Raw genomic sequence first — 18,163 nt, forward strand, 5'->3', positions numbered from 1 at the left:
TTGACGTTGCCAGCGAGGATCCAAGCCGGGGACCCATTAAACAACTGACCGATTGACAACCGAAAAGTAGCGTAGCGTCCGCTCACCGCGACCGGAGCAGAATTTCCAGATCCACAAAGCCTTACCATCTGTTCTGTTTCTTTTCTATTTATGTAATTCGCTACCATATCTCTTCAATTCTCTCCTCATTCTGCTTGATTCAAATCGCTTCAATCTCAATTCTCACCCTCCAATCTCTGTTCATCGGGGTGTACCGATGGCATCCTCTGTCGATTCCACTGCTCTGAAGCTTTCTCAGCTTGGTATCAATGCCGATTTCGCTTCCTCTGTTCCGAATCTGAAGAAGAATCTTCACCTTCTGTCGGCTGAACAGGTATAATATGACGTTTTTTTTTTTTTTTGTGTTGATGTTGGATTTTGTTATTGTAATGAGTGGTTTGGATTTTGGTGTAATTTTGTTTGGTGGTGATGGAATATAGGTTGATTTGGTGAAGATATTGTTGGAAATGGGACAGACTCATCTTTTTGAGCACTGGCCCGAGCCTGGCGTTGATGATAACGAAAAGAAGGCTTTCTTCGACCAGGTCTTTTTTTTTTTTTTTTACTTTTGATTTTCTTCTTCTTTATAACTTGTCGTGTTTTGGGGGCAATTGGTTCTTTCTTTCTCTCTGATTAATTGCTTTATTTATGAAAACCTGATGTATGGTTGTGGAATTTTATTTGGATTGATGGACAATGCTTCTTAATCTGAGTGAACTGTTTATTAAGATCTGAAAAGCTTGTTTCTAGTTGGGTTTGGATAAAATGTTATATTGATCCAGCCGTGAATTCTTCAGAAAAAGGAAAACGAGAAACAGTGAATATGAACAGAAATTTCTCGTTGCTTTTGGGTGAAGGAAACAAATCATTGTTGATTTGCTAAAGGAAGTAATTGAAGTGTAAATAATGAGATTCTCGAGCTTTTTAACCTGAAAGATGTATTCAATTTCTTTGAAATTTACTTTTTGCAAATTACGTCTGTGTTTCAAAATTTGCTTTTATTTTCTCATCTTTGTGCTACTGCTTCTTCGGTGGTATGATAAAAGACAGCCCAGTATGCCATTTAATTGGAAATTCCATTGCAGGTTGCTCGGCTTAATTCTAGCTATCCTGGGGGTTTGGCCTCCTATATCCAGACTGCCAGAGGACTCTTAGCGGACTCTAAAGCAGGAAAGAACCCATTTGATGGCTTCATTCCCTCCGTAAGTAAAAAACTCTAGCTCGTACCGATGTTGAAAAATGGTCTCTCCATACTGCTGCAATTTGGTAATGGATGTTATGTAATTAGCACATTGTGGTAGTTGTTGGTTTAGCCGGAAAATTTTCTTATTTTTATTAGGAGGTGATGGGAGATGGATATTAAGATTTAAATTGTACTGCAACAATAGAATCTCTATCTATTGTACGCTTTTTCTGGGTTGAGAAACTAATTTCACTGAAAAAATGAAATGAACAAGACCAGAGCCCACAAAAGTCAGAGAACTATAAAAAAATTCCCCCATGATACTTGCTAGCATTCGAACAGTATCATAAAGAATATAGATCACTTTGAGGTGTGCATTTAAATGATTTATTGAACACTAGGAAACACTTTATATATAATGTTCTTCATCGTGAAGTTAGTTTACGTATAAAAAGATCAATTACTTAATAGTAACTGAAGTGCAGAATCTTAAGTTACTGTATAGTAATTTTTTCTTTCTTATGGCAAGATATCCTCAACTTTCATCATCCTTCAAGTGATGTGTTTCGTATTGTACTGTAGTCGATGAAATTTAATTTTGGTTGATCCCTGGGTGACGGCTCTGTAGGTTCCTACTGGTGAAGTTTTGACTTTCGGTGATGATAGCTTTATCAGCTTTGAGGAAAGAGGTGTAAAGGAAGTCCGGAAGGCTGCATTCGTTCTTGTTGCTGGTGGGCTTGGGGAGCGGCTAGGATATAATGGAATTAAGGTGATTCATCTAACCGCACTTGGAAGTGTTACAGCTAACAATTTGTAACATATATTTTTTCATATTTCCATTGTTATAATATTTTTAACAATTACACTCATCTTTCAGGTGGCTCTTCCAGCAGAAACTACTACAGGAACATGTTTCTTACAGAGTTACATTGAATACGTTTTGGCTCTTCAAGAAGCTAGCAATAAACTTGCAGGTTTGTCCTTAGTAATATATGGGCCATATCGATATTGGTAAAGTTTTATCTTGAAATTTTTTTGTTTATGAACAGATTCTTAAGTCTTCAGTCCCCGGGGAACTTATCACATGCAACGTGTTAACATATTTGAAAGGCATTATGAATAGGATGATAACGTTATCGAGTCCTGTTCTCAGATCCCAACCTCATTTCTGAACAGCGGCCATCCATATTGAGCTTGATGCTGTGGCTCAAGCATAACTGGAAAGTGGCCCCTAAAATAGAGCAATTATATTAATTAATGGAAAAACAAGACACTCTGGATCTTAAGCACAAATCAATATATTTTTTAGGACTGTATTGTCATTTTGACTTGGATGGTGGTTCTTGCTACTTGGAACTGAACGTTTAGAAAGCTTGGGTATGTTTTCTGTTTGAACCCTGGACTAGGGATATTCATATGCCTTGTCAATTTTAGTCTCTTTAGTTAATTGGGTTTAGGAAGCTTGTCAGAATTCAGAATATTGCAGCTTTGATAGATTTACCATAAATTTGTTGTCTCACTGAAGCAGCCAGTTGGCATTTTTTTCGTGCATGGGAAGTGACTTTTTTCTTTTTAACTTTGTAGGTGGAAGTCAAGCAGAGATTCCTTTTGTTATAATGACATCAGATGATACTCATACACGTACATTAGAGCTGTTGGAATCAAATTCTTATTTTGGAATGAAACCCACACAAGTTAAACTTTTAAAACAGGTAAGATTTTGTATGGTTCATTAGAGTAGTTTATTTCAGTTCTAAAATAACAGTTCTAAAACTCTGAACTATTTTTTTTATCTTAGGAAAAAGTTGCCTGTTTGGATGATAATGATGCCAGGCTTGCCGTTGATCCACATAACAAGTATAGGATTCAGGTATGCGTGCTCTTTCTCTTCCTTGCCTCTCTTTTCCGTCTAGGGGGCTTATGCTAAATATATCATTTCATCCTTGAAGTATATACTGTTTTTCCAATTTTATCCCCAATGTTTTAAAATTCTCAACCAACTCCCTTCGCAATATTGTTGTTGAAATTGAAGAATGAAATGGTGACATGATATCTAAACTTTAAAGTATCTTATAATAATACTTTGTCAAGTGAGTTTTTTTCTCTCTCTCTTTCTTTTTTATTAGGGGTGAGATAAGATGTGAGGTGCCTTATGATAATATTTGATGACTTTTTAATTTGGGTCGGAACATTTAGGTTTTAATTATATCGTGGGGTAAATACTCAACATAGAAAAGCTACACTCATACGGACAATGTTTTATTGCCATTTTACTTACGCATCGAGCCTTTTTATTATGAATAATATAATATATGTTCACTCTTAAACCTTTCTCATTTCATAGACCAAGCCTCATGGCCATGGGGATGTTCATGCACTTCTCTACTCTAGTGGCCTTCTCAAAAATTGGTAAGTCACATGGTCTTAACTTATACTTCTCATGACCTTGCACTCAACTGTACTTTGGACCTTTGTTCTTAGTATTATTAATGGTCATTTCATGTGTCATTAAGCTAGAATCATTTAGGCTGATGGGTTCCAATTAAAAAGAAAAACTTTGGACTGATTGGTATGCTTTATATTGTGAAGAATTTTGTTTTTGAATTTGAGCCTATTAGGGCATCAAGTTCTGTAACACGAATTATGTTATGTTTCTTACGTTAACAGTTGATGAAGTATTTTCTTTTAGGATTGATTCATGTTGGATGACATTTTCTTTTATTAACCCTTCTTGTACATTGCATTGTTTTATTGCTGGATTGATTTCCTTAGGCTCGATGCTGGTTTAAGATGGGTTCTCTTTTTCCAAGATACAAATGGGCTTCTATTCAAGGTTTTTCCTTGACCATCCAAGTCTTTTGGATATCTTTCAACTTGTACCTATTATAATTCATTCCCTTTTACTTGCATCATGCAGGCAATTCCAGCTTCTTTGGGTGTTAGTGCTACAAGAGATTACCATGTTAATTCTCTTGCTGTTCCACGCAAAGCAAAAGAAGCCATTGGTGGAATTACTCGTCTTACTCATGCTGATGGTACTACCAACAAGCCTAATTAATTTCAATTCCTCATGCTTAGAAATAGGAAACTACTATTCCTCTGCATATTTTAAAATATTTATTGTTTAATGTCAGGCTACATGTAAAAATAGGAATCCATGCCGATATTTTTCTCTTACTTACTGGTGGACCTTAAATCTGTAAATTTTTGTCTAATGTGGATAATCACAGTTTTAAGCTGCTGTTAGTGTAACTATGAGATAGCGAGGAATCTCAACTTTTACGGCCTTGACTTCAAAAAAATCCTATATGAAGCTGTATTTTTGTTCTTTATCAGGGAGGTCTATGGTAATCAATGTGGAATATAATCAGCTTGACCCACTGCTTAGAGCAACTGGATTTCCTGATGGCGATGTCAACAATGAGACTGGCTTCTCTCCTTTTCCAGGAAATATAAACCAAGTAATTTTCTCTCAAATACCCAGCATTTCTTCTTCCCTTAACATGTAAGTAGTGAGGTGTAAATATGAACAGTTATTGTAAATAACTTAGTTGGTGGGAATCTAGAAAGTACATGGGTAAATGTAAGGGGCGAAGTAGTCATTGGGTGGTGGGCTGGGAGTTGGGAGAGACAGGTAACTTGTTGACTTTTCCTGGATTTGTACTTCTCTCTCAACTGCTTTGACTCTTAGTACTATCAAAAATGCTTTCAACATGTCTGTCACATGATTAGAAATGCGAGGAGATCGTTGTTCTGTGGATTTTATGTTCTTTTGTTATATGGTGGATTGGTTTATTCTCTGGTCTTATGCGTGATTTGCACTTCAAAATATTTTTTGCAGCTAATTTTAGAACTTGGGCCCTATATTGACGAGCTGAGCAAAACAGGAGGTGCTATAAAGGAGTTTGTCAATCCCAAGTATTTTTCTTGCCCTTATTTTTAGGAGTTCTGATATAGTTTGTATTTCTTTTGGTGTGAAACTGAAAACTGAACACCATGGTAGCTTCTAAGAAATTCCTTATCTTCAACAATTTTGCAGATATAAAGATGCTAGCAAGACTTCTTTCAAGTCTTCAACCCGATTGGAATGTATGATGCAAGATTATCCGAAAACATTACCTCCCTCAGCTAGGGTTGGATTTACGGTAACTTTTCTTCTCCTAGGCTGGGAAGTTATGCCGATTTTCGAAAAAGCTAAAAAGCAACTATCTGATTCTTTTATTTTTATTTTTTTGAGTCTGGTAGAACTGTCTTATAATTCTCATTAAATTCTTATTTTTGTATCTAAACTTTCTATGTTACTCTTTTTCAGGTGATGGATACCTGGCTTGCTTATGCACCGGTGAAGAATAACCCCGAAGATGCTGCTAAGGTAAAATTGAAACTCATAGTCTAATTTACATCAAACAAATTGTTCTAAAATTTTAGATATCGTTAAAACATTTATAACAGCTCTAGATGTGTTTCCCCCTCTCATTTTTCTTCTTGATTTTGCAATCTCAAGATATTCTACCCCGAATTTGTGTCATTATTATCTATATCTTCTCTTCAAGTCCAGATTATTTCCCCCCTATGATTTTGAACTTTGAATATCTTGATATATTTTTCGTGTTTGGTTTTCTTACCACTCAGAATTATGGACTTTATTTTGTTTAGGTACCGAAGGGAAACCCATATCACAGTGCCACTTCGGGCGAGATGGCCATATATCGTGCAAATTCTCTTGTTCTCAGAAAGGTATCATACGATAACTCTCTCTATCCAAAATGAGGAACTCTGAAGAGTAGGAATCTTTTTTTTTTTTTTTCAAAAGTAATAAGCTTTTGAGTCCTAATAAAAACGAAGTCCATTTGTCTGCTGTGTTTTACATATCTCTTCTCACTCTCTAATAAAAACTCACATTCGTGCATGAAAATGTTTCAACTGATGTCACATAAGCAATTAGTTATCGTTGGTAGCTATAAAGAAAGATAATGCATGTAACTTGCTCCTTGGTAGATTTTAAGCTTTCTATTCCATCTTACCAGGCCGGAGTTCAAGTAGCCGATCCAGTCAAACAGGCGTTCAATGCACAAGAGGTTGAAGTCTGGCCTCGCATCACATGGAAACCGAAATGGGCATTGACCTTTTCAGATATAAAAAGCAAAGTTAGTGGAAAATGCTCCATTTCTCAGCGTTCCACTATGGTCATCAAGGGGCGTAATGTTTATCTTCAAGACCTCTCCTTGGATGGAACTCTTATTGTGAATGCAGTTGAAGATGCTGAGGTATGCCGACTTCAATCGTTATTAAATTCGACGTTTTAAGTCATCACGAATTCATCCTAAGTATAGAATTTTTCTCTGGCGCCTACAATCTTAAAACATGAGCCATTGGGTACTCGTTTTGGCAGGTAAAAGTGAGTGGTTCAGTGCAAAACAAGGGTTGGGCTCTTGAACCCGTGGATTATAAAGACACTTCAGTGCCAGAGGAAATAAGAATAAGAGGGTTCAGAATCAACAAAATCGAGCAGGAAGAAAGAAATTAGCCCTCAACTTCAGCTGGAAATGCTTTGAAGGTGAAGTTGATGAATTCATGCGGTTTGTTGAACCATTTTTCTCTGCAAAATAAGTTTTTTCCTTCCCCTAGGAAAATAAAATTTGTAACATTTTTGTTCTATAATAAATATGTATTCCAAGTTCACCTTGAATGATTTTGTTGTGCAATAATATTTTGAGATGGAGAATGAAATTCCTATGATGCTTCTCCTTGCCTTAGACCTTTCATTTCTAGAAAGTGGTGCGTCTCCTCAAAAAAACAGGTCCATTTTTTCCAATTTGACCTGCACTCATTCTCCTAGCCACCCTGAGAATTTCCACCATATTATGCGTGAGATCCCACATCGGTTGGAGAGGTAAACAAAACATTTTTTATAAGGGTGTGGAAACCTCTCTCTAAAGATCACGTTCCTCATTACGAGCTTGTACACATGCTTCTAGAGCTATTAGGTTAGCTACGGCACCTGGTGCATTACCACAAGGGTGCTCCAAAGTTCCTCTGCCGAATTGTAGTATAGAATCATTTCCAAAAATCTCGGTTAGAGCAGGTATATGCCAAACGTGAATACCATCGGAAGCCACTGACAGAACACCTCGAGGGGAAATTTGAAAGGAAAAGCTCAAAGAGGACAATATCTACTAGCGATAGGCTTAGACTGTTACAAATGGTATCAGAGCTAGACATCGAGTGGTGTGCTAGCGAAAATATTGAGCCTTGAAGAGGGTGGATGGTGGATTGTGAGATCCCACATTGATTGGAGAGGAGAGGAGAGGAACAAGTACCAGTGAGGATGTTGGGCCCTGAAGGAGGTGCTAGCGAAAATATTGAGCCTTGAAGAGGGTGGATTGTGAGATCCCACATTGATTGGAGAGGAACAAGTACCAGTGAGGATGCTGGGCCCTGAAGGAGGGTGGATTGTGAGATCTCACATCGGTTGGAGAGGGGAACGAGTCCTCCTGAAGGAGGGTGGATTGTGAGATCTCACATCGGTTGGAGAGGGGAACGAGTGCCAGTGAGAACGATGAGCTTCGGGGGGTGGATTATGAGATCACACATCGATTGGAGAGGAGAACGAAACATTTTTTATAAGAATGTGGAAACTCCTCTATAACGGACAAATATACTCCATTGACTTTAGGAAACTTCTGGGAAGACGTTGGTTTCAGAAGTGCTCATGGAGATAAAAAAGCTTTGATAGGGTGAAAAGTAGTTCAATTGTGAGAATGAAAATGGCAACTTCTTGGTAGGCACCAAATGCAGGTTGTTCAAGGCCATAACCAAAATTTCCAATATTCTGTCCATTCACTCCCAATAGAGTTAAGAATTTCCTGGCGCCAACGCCCTTCCATTTCCTCCCTTGGTTTTATTTCAAACTTCTCTATAAAATCTGCTGTTCTAACCCAAACAACCATAAAACATGTCTCCTATTATTACCATTAACGACTTGCTCCGCATCTTCAACAAGCTCGACATGAACCGCGATGGCCTCATTTGTCTACACGACCTCAACTGGCTCCTCGACAAGATCGGCGTCGAGCTAACCATGGAGGACTTGCACTCATTTCTAGAGAAACCAAGCCTCGACTTCAACGAGTTCTTGTTCTTTTATGAATCGATATCGAAGCAAAACAAAGGCGAGTGCAAGGGAGGTGTGAGCCATGTCAACGCAAGAGAGGAAGATATCGACATTGTATATATGGCGTTTAAAGTGTTCGATATGAATGATGATGGGTTCATTTCTTGTGAGGAGCTCCAACTTGTGTTGTCAAGACTAGAGCTTTGGGATGTAAACATTGATTGTAAAAGTATGATCCGAGCTTATGATACCAATTTGGATGGGATGCTCGATTTCGAGGAGTTTAAGAACATGATGTCGTTGACAAGTTCTTGATTCACTTTGAAATTTTTAGTGCAACTTCCACCTACTTGATTCACTCAGCATTTCTCCTCAATGATAACGTCCCGCAGTTATAAGTAATGACTAACGTATTCAATTTCAAAGTATAATTCGATCTGAAATTGCTAATTATTTGATTATGGAATTAATTTAACTTAATCAAACTCAAATTAGAGTTTAATTTGAGAGAAATTTGAGTTTGAATTTGGAGTTGAGAGTTTGGAAATGGTGTTGTTGGGATAAAATGAGGATAAGAAAACCGTAAGCTCCACGCTCGCGCCACACGATTCTTCTTCTTCTTCTTCGGTCAATGCCCAGTCGTCGCCGTCTCCCTTCTCCCTCGTTGTCAGTTTGTGCGCCGTCGCTCCCAGCCGCCCTTCGAGCAACAACTATCGCGTCATCCACCTCGTTTGCTGCCTTCCAGATCTGACCAATCCGCTTCTCTTTTGCATTTCCGGCGAGGTATTGTTCCGACAAAACAATATCCACGACGTTTGGACCTTTGATCTACGGATTGGAGCCTATTCGAGGTCGAACAACACTATTTCGCGAGGATTTCTTGGGTAAAGTTACTCTAAATCCAATCGAACCCTAATCTAATTCGTAGATTTTCTGTTTTTTGCATTTGAAACTGTTTTGTGCTTAGTCTTGAACGGATTCGTTTAGTCCTTCAAGTTGCTATTAATCTTTTGGATGTTAATATCTTGTTTAGGGTTTAAGATCAAGACAAAAACCCACCGAAGTTGAAAAACATTCAAAATGCATCTAAGATGTAGCCGCAACTATGCCTAATCGGTAGAATATGCTGCGGCTACCGCTCTCATTTTCAACTATCAGTAGTCGAGAGCCATTTTCAACACTAAGTCTATTTAAACTGATGCCCCAAAATTTCTAATTCCTTTCGGTCCTTAAGAATTAATCTTCCAGGTTCTAAATTTCTTGATTGTTTGATTTTTAGTCTTAAGCTTGAATGTCTAGACCTGCCTAGAGTAGTAATCAATTAAAGAACGAAAGTAACTTGAACCTCTCCATGAAGGTACCTTTGCTGGACACAAATTTGAGAATTTGAGCCTTTAGACTGTCCAAAGACACAATGTTCACAGAAATTAAGGCTCCTAGAGCCTTAAGACTTAACCAACCCCTGTTTCTCAAGTTCTTGTAGACCTTTTTCACTGATGTGAGAGTCTTCTATGCCAAAAATCTATTTCATTAACTTCATTCTTTTGTGCAACACAATAGTGTGCTGGAAAAGAAATGTTCTTAATGATGGTACACCCATTCTTATTTTTTCCATTGAACGGAGTCCTCCCTCCCTTATCTAGTTTGAAACTTCCTTTACTGCCAGAGAAGGAACAACCTTGACCATCAAGCATTCCCATTAAAATCTAATTTCTTCTTAACCTTGGAACATGTCTAACATCTACATTGGTTGGAGAGAGGACGAAGCATTCATCGCCAGAATTTGGAAACCTCTCCCTAGTAGACACGTTTTAAAATCATGAGACTGACGGCGATACGTAATGAGCCAAAACGGACAATATTTGCTAGCGGTGGGTTTGGGCTGTTACGTAGTATGTCTCTATTGTCTTGGAGTTCTAAATACCACTGAGTCTGTTCCAATCACTTTACACTCATGATTGTCTCCCACGAACACTTATCCACCATCCCATGAAATGTCTTTAGAGGATGTCATATGAAAGGGTACACCGAGTCCAAGACCGAAGTCTTCCCTCTTTCCAGTATCCTGCTCAGTAGCTTTCTCCCCATATGAAAGGTAACTCGATTCCATCCTCCCTAATAGAGACATCTCCTTTCCCATGTTCCTTTGTTGTTCTTAATTCTCTTTTGTAGGGAATTTTTGTTCTCTATGGGCAGTTTCTCTTGAAGTGCCCTTCATTTTGGCAAATGAAGCACCTTACAACATTTGTTTCCTTCTGAAAACATTGCCCCTTTACGAACTTCCCTTTTCTTGGATTATACCCTTTCCTTCTGTAAACGAGGATTCAGCATCTCCATTTCCCTTTTCTTGGATTATACCCTTTTCTTTTGTAAACGAGGATTCAGCATCTCCATTTCCCTTTGTTTCAGATTTCAACTCTTAACTGCTTGCATCTCAAAGCTGTAATAACAGTGTCGTTGTTGAGTGCATCGCTTCCATATTTGAAGACCGATTTCACATTGCTAGAACTATCAGGCAATGATTTGAGAATTGCTGCTTCACTTTCCTCTCCTAGTTACTCCCCACTCAGAACTTTGGATTTAGTTTGGTTCGTAGTTTGTATGAAAGCATGATATAAGCATGTAATAGAAATTTGAGCCTAAACTAAGTTGATCTGATCCATGAAAAAGCATGTCGAAGTTATATGATGCATGTTTTCCGAGAAATAAATTGTTAGAGCGTTGATATATGTTGAACATTATTTAGTATGATAATGTTATAAGAAACTTATTATCACGATTTGGGCATGGGATGAGCTAAGACGATATATGTTGAACATTATTATGTATGTTTTCTAAGAAAAGTATGAACTAAACTATGACCGGTATGAATATGAAATTATGACTAGGTATCCATGTTTAGGTCGCCTATGTATGTTTCTATTGTATATGTATGTGATTGTAGCGGTTATATGGGGATGATTAGAGATTCGCCAACTAATCTTAATCGTAAACCTGACTCGATTGTCAGGGGTCTGAATAAATATAGAACAGACTTATGATATATGATTGTATAATGTGGGGCTATTTATGAAGTTTGCAAGTTAGCTTTTCTTTAGTGAACTTGTCACGAGGCGACAGAGATCCACAGTTGTACCTTAGAGTTGGTCGATAGGATCAAGAATCAAGAATTTGAACTAGTTTTTGTTGGATGAAAGTGTCCCACATCGGTTAATTTAGGGAATGGTCATGAGTTTATAAACAAAGAATACTCTTTCCATTAGGTTGAGGCCTTCTGGGGAAGTCCAACCATGAGAGCTTGTACTCAAAGTGGACAAATATCATACAATTGTGGAGAGTCGTGTTCGTCTACTAAAAGACCCTAAACTATTTAGAAAAAAAAAGAATGGAACCTTCCAATCCAAAACCGACCAGCAGGCCACTTACTTTTCAACTTGCAAAAGGGTATTAAAATCCTTGAGACAAATGCAGATGATGTCATTTTCCATTTTATGTTTTTTTTTTTTTTTTTTTTTTTTTTTTTTTTTTTTTTTTTTTTTTTTTTTTTTTTTTTTTTTTTTTNTTCCTAAATAGCTTGATGAGAATAATATTCAATAACAATAACAATAATAATATTAATTAATATTAATAGTGGCTGAAGATTTTTGTTTCTATTTTTTAAAATTCAATAATTTAATATTGTTTAATCATTGCCCTCCAAACTTGCTTCATTTATTAATTAATCATAATCATAATTTTTTCACTTCCAACCATAAAAATAAAATAATAAAATTACCACGACCATTAAAAACAAAAAAAAAAAGTATTATAATTTAATAAAAGGTTGGGTTTTATTCATACAATTTAATAAAATTTCTAATATAGTTTGTGGTAAAAATTATTGTGGGTTATTAAGTAATTTATCTATGTCTTCATTTTTTTATGGTCATGTATGAAAAATAAAAATATCGTTTCTCTTTCAACTTCTCGTAAATTATCAAAGTTTTATCTTTGTTGGATGAAAGTTTCACATCGGCTAATTTAGTGAATGATGATTATAGGTTTATAATCAAGTAATACGTGTGCTCTATGTCAATGCATTGCAATCCTATTATCATTCACATTTAATGATGTAATTATTAAATTATTAAAAAGGAGAAGAAAAAAATCCAAATAGAATATTAAGATTTAAGTAGAAATGTAATTATACCATAAAATATGAGGAGATTCAAAATTACTTAGAAGCTTCGAGGAAGCCACCAACAATATTTTCCACCGCAAAAGGATTTTGGGTATGTTAGAAATAGAAATGCAATTCAAATTTATGCAAAATGTGCATTACATTTCCATTATTTCTACTTATTATTTGTTTTCTATTCAGAAAAAAAAAAAAATTAAGAGTCTGAAAAACAGTGGAAAGCTGCTGGAAGCTTCGTAGATAGATTTTGTTCGGTCTTTTATGTGTTTTAATTAAAATTCTTAAATGAAAGATTTAGAGTATGGATTCGATATCTAATGGTCCAGTATTCTTAATCGTTATATACACAATATCATTTTCATACTTTATTTCTTATTATATCATATATAGGCCTTTTGTTAGGCGTTCGTCCTTTCACCTCCGTTCTGACTTTTCAAAGAGGCCCTTCACGACTATAAAGAAGAGGGGTTGTTCCCTTTTATCAATTTAGCTATTTAATACTCAATATTAATGAAAGTAATATTCTCAACTTAGCTAATTAAGAAAAATAATTATGAGTTTATAAGTAAATATCAAGTTTTTTTTTTTTTTTTTTTTTTTTTAATGTATTTTTTTATTGGGACAAAAACCCATAATTGAGTGAAAAGAAAATAAAAAAATAAATATGGCGGTGTGAAAACGTATGATGAACAGCGACGAAAAACGCATTATAAAAAGGGAGTGTTTATTTGAATTAAACTCAGCTACAACAACAGTCCCAAAATACCCTCAAGCTATGCGATTCAGAGTCTCGCCGGACGACAATCGGGTGCTACCCGAGCAAAACCCGACCGCCCACTACCTGCCCTCCGTCAATGCCAACCACCTTGCTCCAATCGATCCGGCGAAATCAGAAATTTCAACGTTGACCAAGCCTGCAATCCCGTATCAGGTCGGCGACAGAAAAGCGCAATCTGTGCTTCCGTTCATTCCGGCGAACCCAGAGACGGCGGTGGTGTCGACCAGGCCTGCAATCCCATATCAGGTCGCCGACGGGAAAGCGCAATCTGTGCTTCCGTTCATTCCGGTGAACCCAGAGACGGCGGTGGTGTCGACCAGGCCTGCAATCCCATATCAGGTCGCCGACGGGAAAGCGCAATCTGTGCTTCCGTTCATTCCGGTGAACCCAGAGACGGCGGTGGTGTCGACCAGGCCTGCAATCCCATATCAGGTCGCCGACGGGAAAGCGCAATCTGTGCTTCCGTTCATTCCGGTGAACCCAGAGACGGCGGTGGTGTCGACCAGGCCTGCAATCCCATATCAGGTCGCCGACGGAAAGGCGCAATCTGTGCTTCCGTTGATCCCGGCGACCCCAGAGACGGCGGTGACGTCGACCAATTCTCTCGGGTACAGAGCCGGCGTCGGAAAAGGGAAATCTGTAATTCCGAAGAAGAGGAAGTTAGTGAAGACGATGATGTACCACTGCATTAAGGACTTCCTCAAAACGCTCTTCCGCCGCTCGCCGAAAACCCACCGCCGCCGCCCCAAACCCATTATCCATGACTAGTAAAAATGTCGGATTTTTATCATAATCTTCTTATTGTTCATGTTTTNCCTCTGCTTTCTCTATCATAAAACAGAGGATTTTATAATCTTGGCTTGTTGTTCAAATATTACGAACATATAGTGTAATCCACTCTTGTTTTGTTCTTATTTCTATGTCGTTTCGAAATTCTCTTGGTCGTGTTTTTCAATAAAAGAACTCCCTGATTCCGGTTGGTATTGGCCGTTGTTCAATTGAATCGAAAACAGAGACTCCGCCGATCCGCCGGAGAAGAACCTTCTCGCCGGCGCCTGACACCCCTACTCCTTCTGAATTAAAATTATGTTATTACTATAATTATTGTGAAAATAGATATATGGATTTGTCATTAAATTAAAAGATTCCATTAAATATAATAATGATTAGAAATTTAATTTAACAATCCGCTGTCACGCACCCCTCTTTTTCCATTATTTCATTAATTCACCTCTCAAAATTTTTAAATCTAATTAATCTAATTTTAAATTTTATAAAGTTTGAAGTTCCTTAATTTTGATTTGCTCTCGTTCCTATAATAAATTTAGTACCTCAAATTAATCAGTGAAGACTAGAGATTTTCACTTTATCTGTGGGTCCCAACTCGAACCAGAGGGAGTGGGAAACATTTTTTTCCTAAATAAATGGAACTAGAGACAAGATTATATTCTCCATCTTCATCCCCGCCCCACTTAATATAAATACTATACATAAATGACGTTAATGCTCTCGTTCATCTATAAAATAAAGTTAGTAGCTCAAATTAATTAGTGATAATTAAAGATGTCTATTTTACCCGCGAGGACTCACCCCGAACGAGAAGGAGAGTAGGGAACATTTTTTTCCCGTTAAACACTACATTACAATATTAAAATTTAAATTTTTAAAAACGGATAGTACATGAAATATATTAATTTATTACGATTTTTTTCTAATTTTTAAATAAAGATTATATTAAATAATGTAATCTTCTTTACTATCTCCACAAAGATGAATAGAAAACTTTGCAGAGGCCTTCTTCGTCGTCGCTCGTGCACATCTCTAATAAAATAAACCTGAATACACGTCAGAAAGGAAATAACACAAGGGAAATATAAAGAAAAAAAATGAAATTGTGCATTTTTTTTTTTTTTAATCTTAACGAACAAGACATGACTCGAGATAAAAGATGTATGTAATAGCTTATCCCACCAACTCTATTTTTTTGACCTCAAATAATATACGCCTTTTCATTTACGTGATATACTTTCTAAATATTAATATTTTTTTTATAACCAAAATCCTCGAATTTTACCTATTTTTACTATTCCGATAGCTACACGATCGCTCTATTTATCTTATATATATAAAAAAAATTACATAATAGGTGGTTCATTATTATATAATAATGGTGAAATAAACGAACTAAATTTTTTTTATTATTCAATATGAAACATAAAAAAAAAATGGTGCAAAAGAAGATAGACACAAAAGCTTTTTTTTTTTGTAGGATTAGAAGGTAGTACGACAAACGTTCATATTACACACTTCTAACGAGACCAATGCCCGACAAACATCACAAAACAACACAATAATTACGAAATTCTACTATGTTTTTTTTTTTTTCTATTGTATTCAAATGGCTGATTTATGAAACCTGTTCGTTTCTTTTCAAATTGAAATACGACGTGGGATAGTTGTTACAAATCCTCTGGTTATGATTGATCTGTCCATCGAGTCAATAGGAATGACTTTTAAATTTGTTAGCAATATGTCTAGGCTAGTTCAAATGCAGCTCGATTCAGCAGATCCACCATCAAATGATACGACCCATTTATCTTTTATTTGACTCGATACATAAAAGAATAAGAAAAAGCAACGACAAAGTTGTTTTGGTCGGTTGTGTTCTTTCCATACCATTCTTGTGTGGGCCCCGCTACCCGACCCAACTTCCTCTTATCCATTTTATTAATGTTATTATTAATTATAACTTATGCTCAATTAATTAAGTATTTTTAGTCTTGTAAAAATTATTATTAATTATTATATCAATTAAATTCATTTCTGATTTAAGAAATGCATGTTTTTATTTTATATATTTTTTAAAAATTAAAAAAAAAAAAAAAAAAAAAAAACCCAAAAAGAAAAAAGAAATGAATAAATAAATAAGGTTGGGGAATATCGCCGTAGTCCTGAAGCTGCTCAAATTTTTAATTATTCCGAATGTTGAGGGTGACGTCAGACTACATGACGTCAACAAGCGGCTGGGTTATTTTAATTTTCTATTAAATAAATAAATAGCTTCGGATAATCTCAAATAGATTTAACGGATAAACTGTTATATTTTTATTTTGAAGTTAATTTTGAACTCGAAAAGAGAAAAGTACATTAAATATTATGATTATTATTATTAAAAAAATATATAATTAATTAAACAGGTAACGGTTCGGTTCGGTTCGGTTCTTGATGGCTTATTGGGCTTGGATAACGTCCGGCACTGTTGCTTCCTGAAGCTCATATAGAAGATGGGCCTGGGCCCAAGTTAGAGGGTCCATTGGACCCTCGGCTTATTTTGGGTTGGGCCGAATGGTGATATTTTTAACTGAATTTTAAAATTAAACCAGACTAAATAAATAAAAATTTAATATTTGCAATTAAAATAAATAAATAAATAAAGTGTTCAACCGTCAAAGAATCGTTCATTATGGGGATGGGCGTCCGGGGTGTCTGGGCGTCTGGATAACTATAGAATTGACGTATAATGTTTTGTTTGTATGATTGTACTCTGTGAGGATTATTAGGAAGTTTGTCGGGTAGTTTCCTTTTAATAAAACTGTCATAAGTTGCAAAGGTCCACAACAGTACTCTTGAGAGTTAGTCAAATCTTAGAATGCATGAATCTTACGAGATTGGTATTAGGGTCGTGCCTTGAGTGACTACGATTTAGGTCGAGAACTAGCAACAACGACTAACTAGGAGACTAAAAAAACTCAAAACAAATTTCGAGGGCTAGAAGTTTAGATAGGGACCAAGAACCAAGAACTTGAACTAGCTTCCACTGAAATACCCTAAGTGGAGCTTAGGTAGTATGAGTAAACCTAGAATGTAACCTAGAAAGAGCCTCTAGAACGAATTCCCAAAATAAAATACCAAAACTTAGTAACAAACTATGAACTACCAGCAAGTTGCTTTCTTAGTATATACGTGGTCAGTGGAGCCTGATGTAGTGGTCGAGGCGGAGATATACGTGGGTTTTTTAAATTATTCATTTTGTGTATTTCAAATAGTCTAAATTTTTAATACTGGATTTCGGTAGCCTCGGTTAGGCTTTTCTAAAATTAAACAGGAATGGTAGGACCTTCCATCCTCCAAGCAAAACCGAGCAGCAGGGCCACTTCCCGTTCAACTTGAAAAAGGGTATAAAATCCTCAGAAAGGGACCGACGCCGTCCCTCTTCGAATCATTTTTCTTTCTTTTTCTTTTAATTCTTTAAGTTTTTAGTTTACATGAAGCATAATTTTTTTTATAATTCAACAAATTAATATTTCCTAAATTAATAAAATAAAAAACACTTTTCCACATCAGAAAAGTATGTTGCAGTTGATGTGACTGAAGATTTTTGTTTCCATTTTTAAGATTCAATAATTTAATATTGTTTTAATCATTCCCCTCCAAACTTCCTTTCTTTAGTAATTAATCATAATTATATATATATATTTTAAACTTCAATAGTACAATTAAAATAATAAAATTACCACGGTCATTAAAAAACAAAAAAAATTATAATTTTATAAAATGGGGTAAATGTAAAAATTATTTCGTGGGTTATTAAATAATAAATTAATATTAGATATAGTAATAAATCAATATATGTTAACAGTGAGCTCAGATGGTTATAAAAAATATTATTTTTTTTCTCTACTTTTAAGTATAGTAAAATATCGAGGTGTTATCTTAATTAATGATCAATAAGCATTTAGTCATTAGAGTTGGTCCGGGTTTATTAGGTACCTCATTTTCATTCATGTTCCTTTTGGTGGTACACTCTTATGCACACGATGAAATCCCATTGTCATTCAAATCATCTGGGGTGGGGACGGTCCACGTAATCAT

At 36.0% G+C, this 18,163-nt stretch overlaps 2 protein-coding genes and 1 long non-coding RNA gene across 3 annotated transcripts; all 3 read left to right on the forward strand.

Annotated features, from left to right (window-relative positions):
- Nucleotides 1-12: 12 nt before the first annotated feature.
- On the forward strand, nucleotides 13-6,965 carry LOC111802306 (UDP-sugar pyrophosphorylase). The gene is made up of 17 exons (XM_023686620.1): nucleotides 13-373; nucleotides 480-584; nucleotides 1,125-1,241; nucleotides 1,851-1,991; nucleotides 2,100-2,196; nucleotides 2,807-2,934; nucleotides 3,021-3,092; nucleotides 3,567-3,631; nucleotides 3,995-4,055; nucleotides 4,140-4,257; nucleotides 4,559-4,683; nucleotides 5,064-5,140; nucleotides 5,262-5,367; nucleotides 5,535-5,594; nucleotides 5,879-5,959; nucleotides 6,250-6,489; nucleotides 6,615-6,965. The coding sequence occupies exons 1-17, from the start codon at nucleotides 257-259 to the stop codon at nucleotides 6,747-6,749; spliced, it is 1,845 nt and encodes a 614-aa protein (XP_023542388.1). The 5' UTR covers nucleotides 13-256; the 3' UTR covers nucleotides 6,750-6,965.
- A 1,212-nt stretch (nucleotides 6,966-8,177) lies between these two features.
- LOC111790887 (probable calcium-binding protein CML44) lies at nucleotides 8,178-8,651 on the forward strand. The gene has a single exon (XM_023672038.1). It carries the CDS (start codon nucleotides 8,178-8,180, stop codon nucleotides 8,649-8,651), a length of 474 nt encoding a protein of 157 aa, XP_023527806.1.
- A 235-nt stretch (nucleotides 8,652-8,886) lies between these two features.
- LOC111808669 lies at nucleotides 8,887-11,433 on the forward strand. The gene is made up of 2 exons (XR_002817107.1): nucleotides 8,887-9,220; nucleotides 10,746-11,433. It is a non-coding gene; the product is annotated as an uncharacterized LOC111808669 (long non-coding RNA).
- Nucleotides 11,434-18,163: the final 6,730 nt, after the last annotated feature.

This window comes from Cucurbita pepo, chromosome LG01 (assembly GCF_002806865.2).
Source record: "Cucurbita pepo subsp. pepo cultivar mu-cu-16 chromosome LG01, ASM280686v2, whole genome shotgun sequence".
Lineage (NCBI taxonomy): Eukaryota > Viridiplantae > Streptophyta > Magnoliopsida > Cucurbitales > Cucurbitaceae > Cucurbita > Cucurbita pepo.

Excerpts from the sequence above, each read along its gene's own strand:
- LOC111802306 (XM_023686620.1), top strand. The coding sequence starts at position 257 with ATGGCATCCTCTGTCGATTCCACTGCTCTGAAGCTTTCTCAGCTTGGT. Across the intron at positions 585-1,124 it reads AGAAGGCTTTCTTCGACCAG|GTTGCTCGGCTTAATTCTAG; the intron begins GTCTTTTTTTTT and ends ATTCCATTGCAG. Across the intron at positions 4,056-4,139 it reads CAAATGGGCTTCTATTCAAG|GCAATTCCAGCTTCTTTGGG; the intron begins GTTTTTCCTTGA and ends TGCATCATGCAG.
- LOC111790887 (XM_023672038.1), top strand. The coding sequence starts at position 8,178 with ATGTCTCCTATTATTACCATTAACGACTTGCTCCGCATCTTCAACAAG.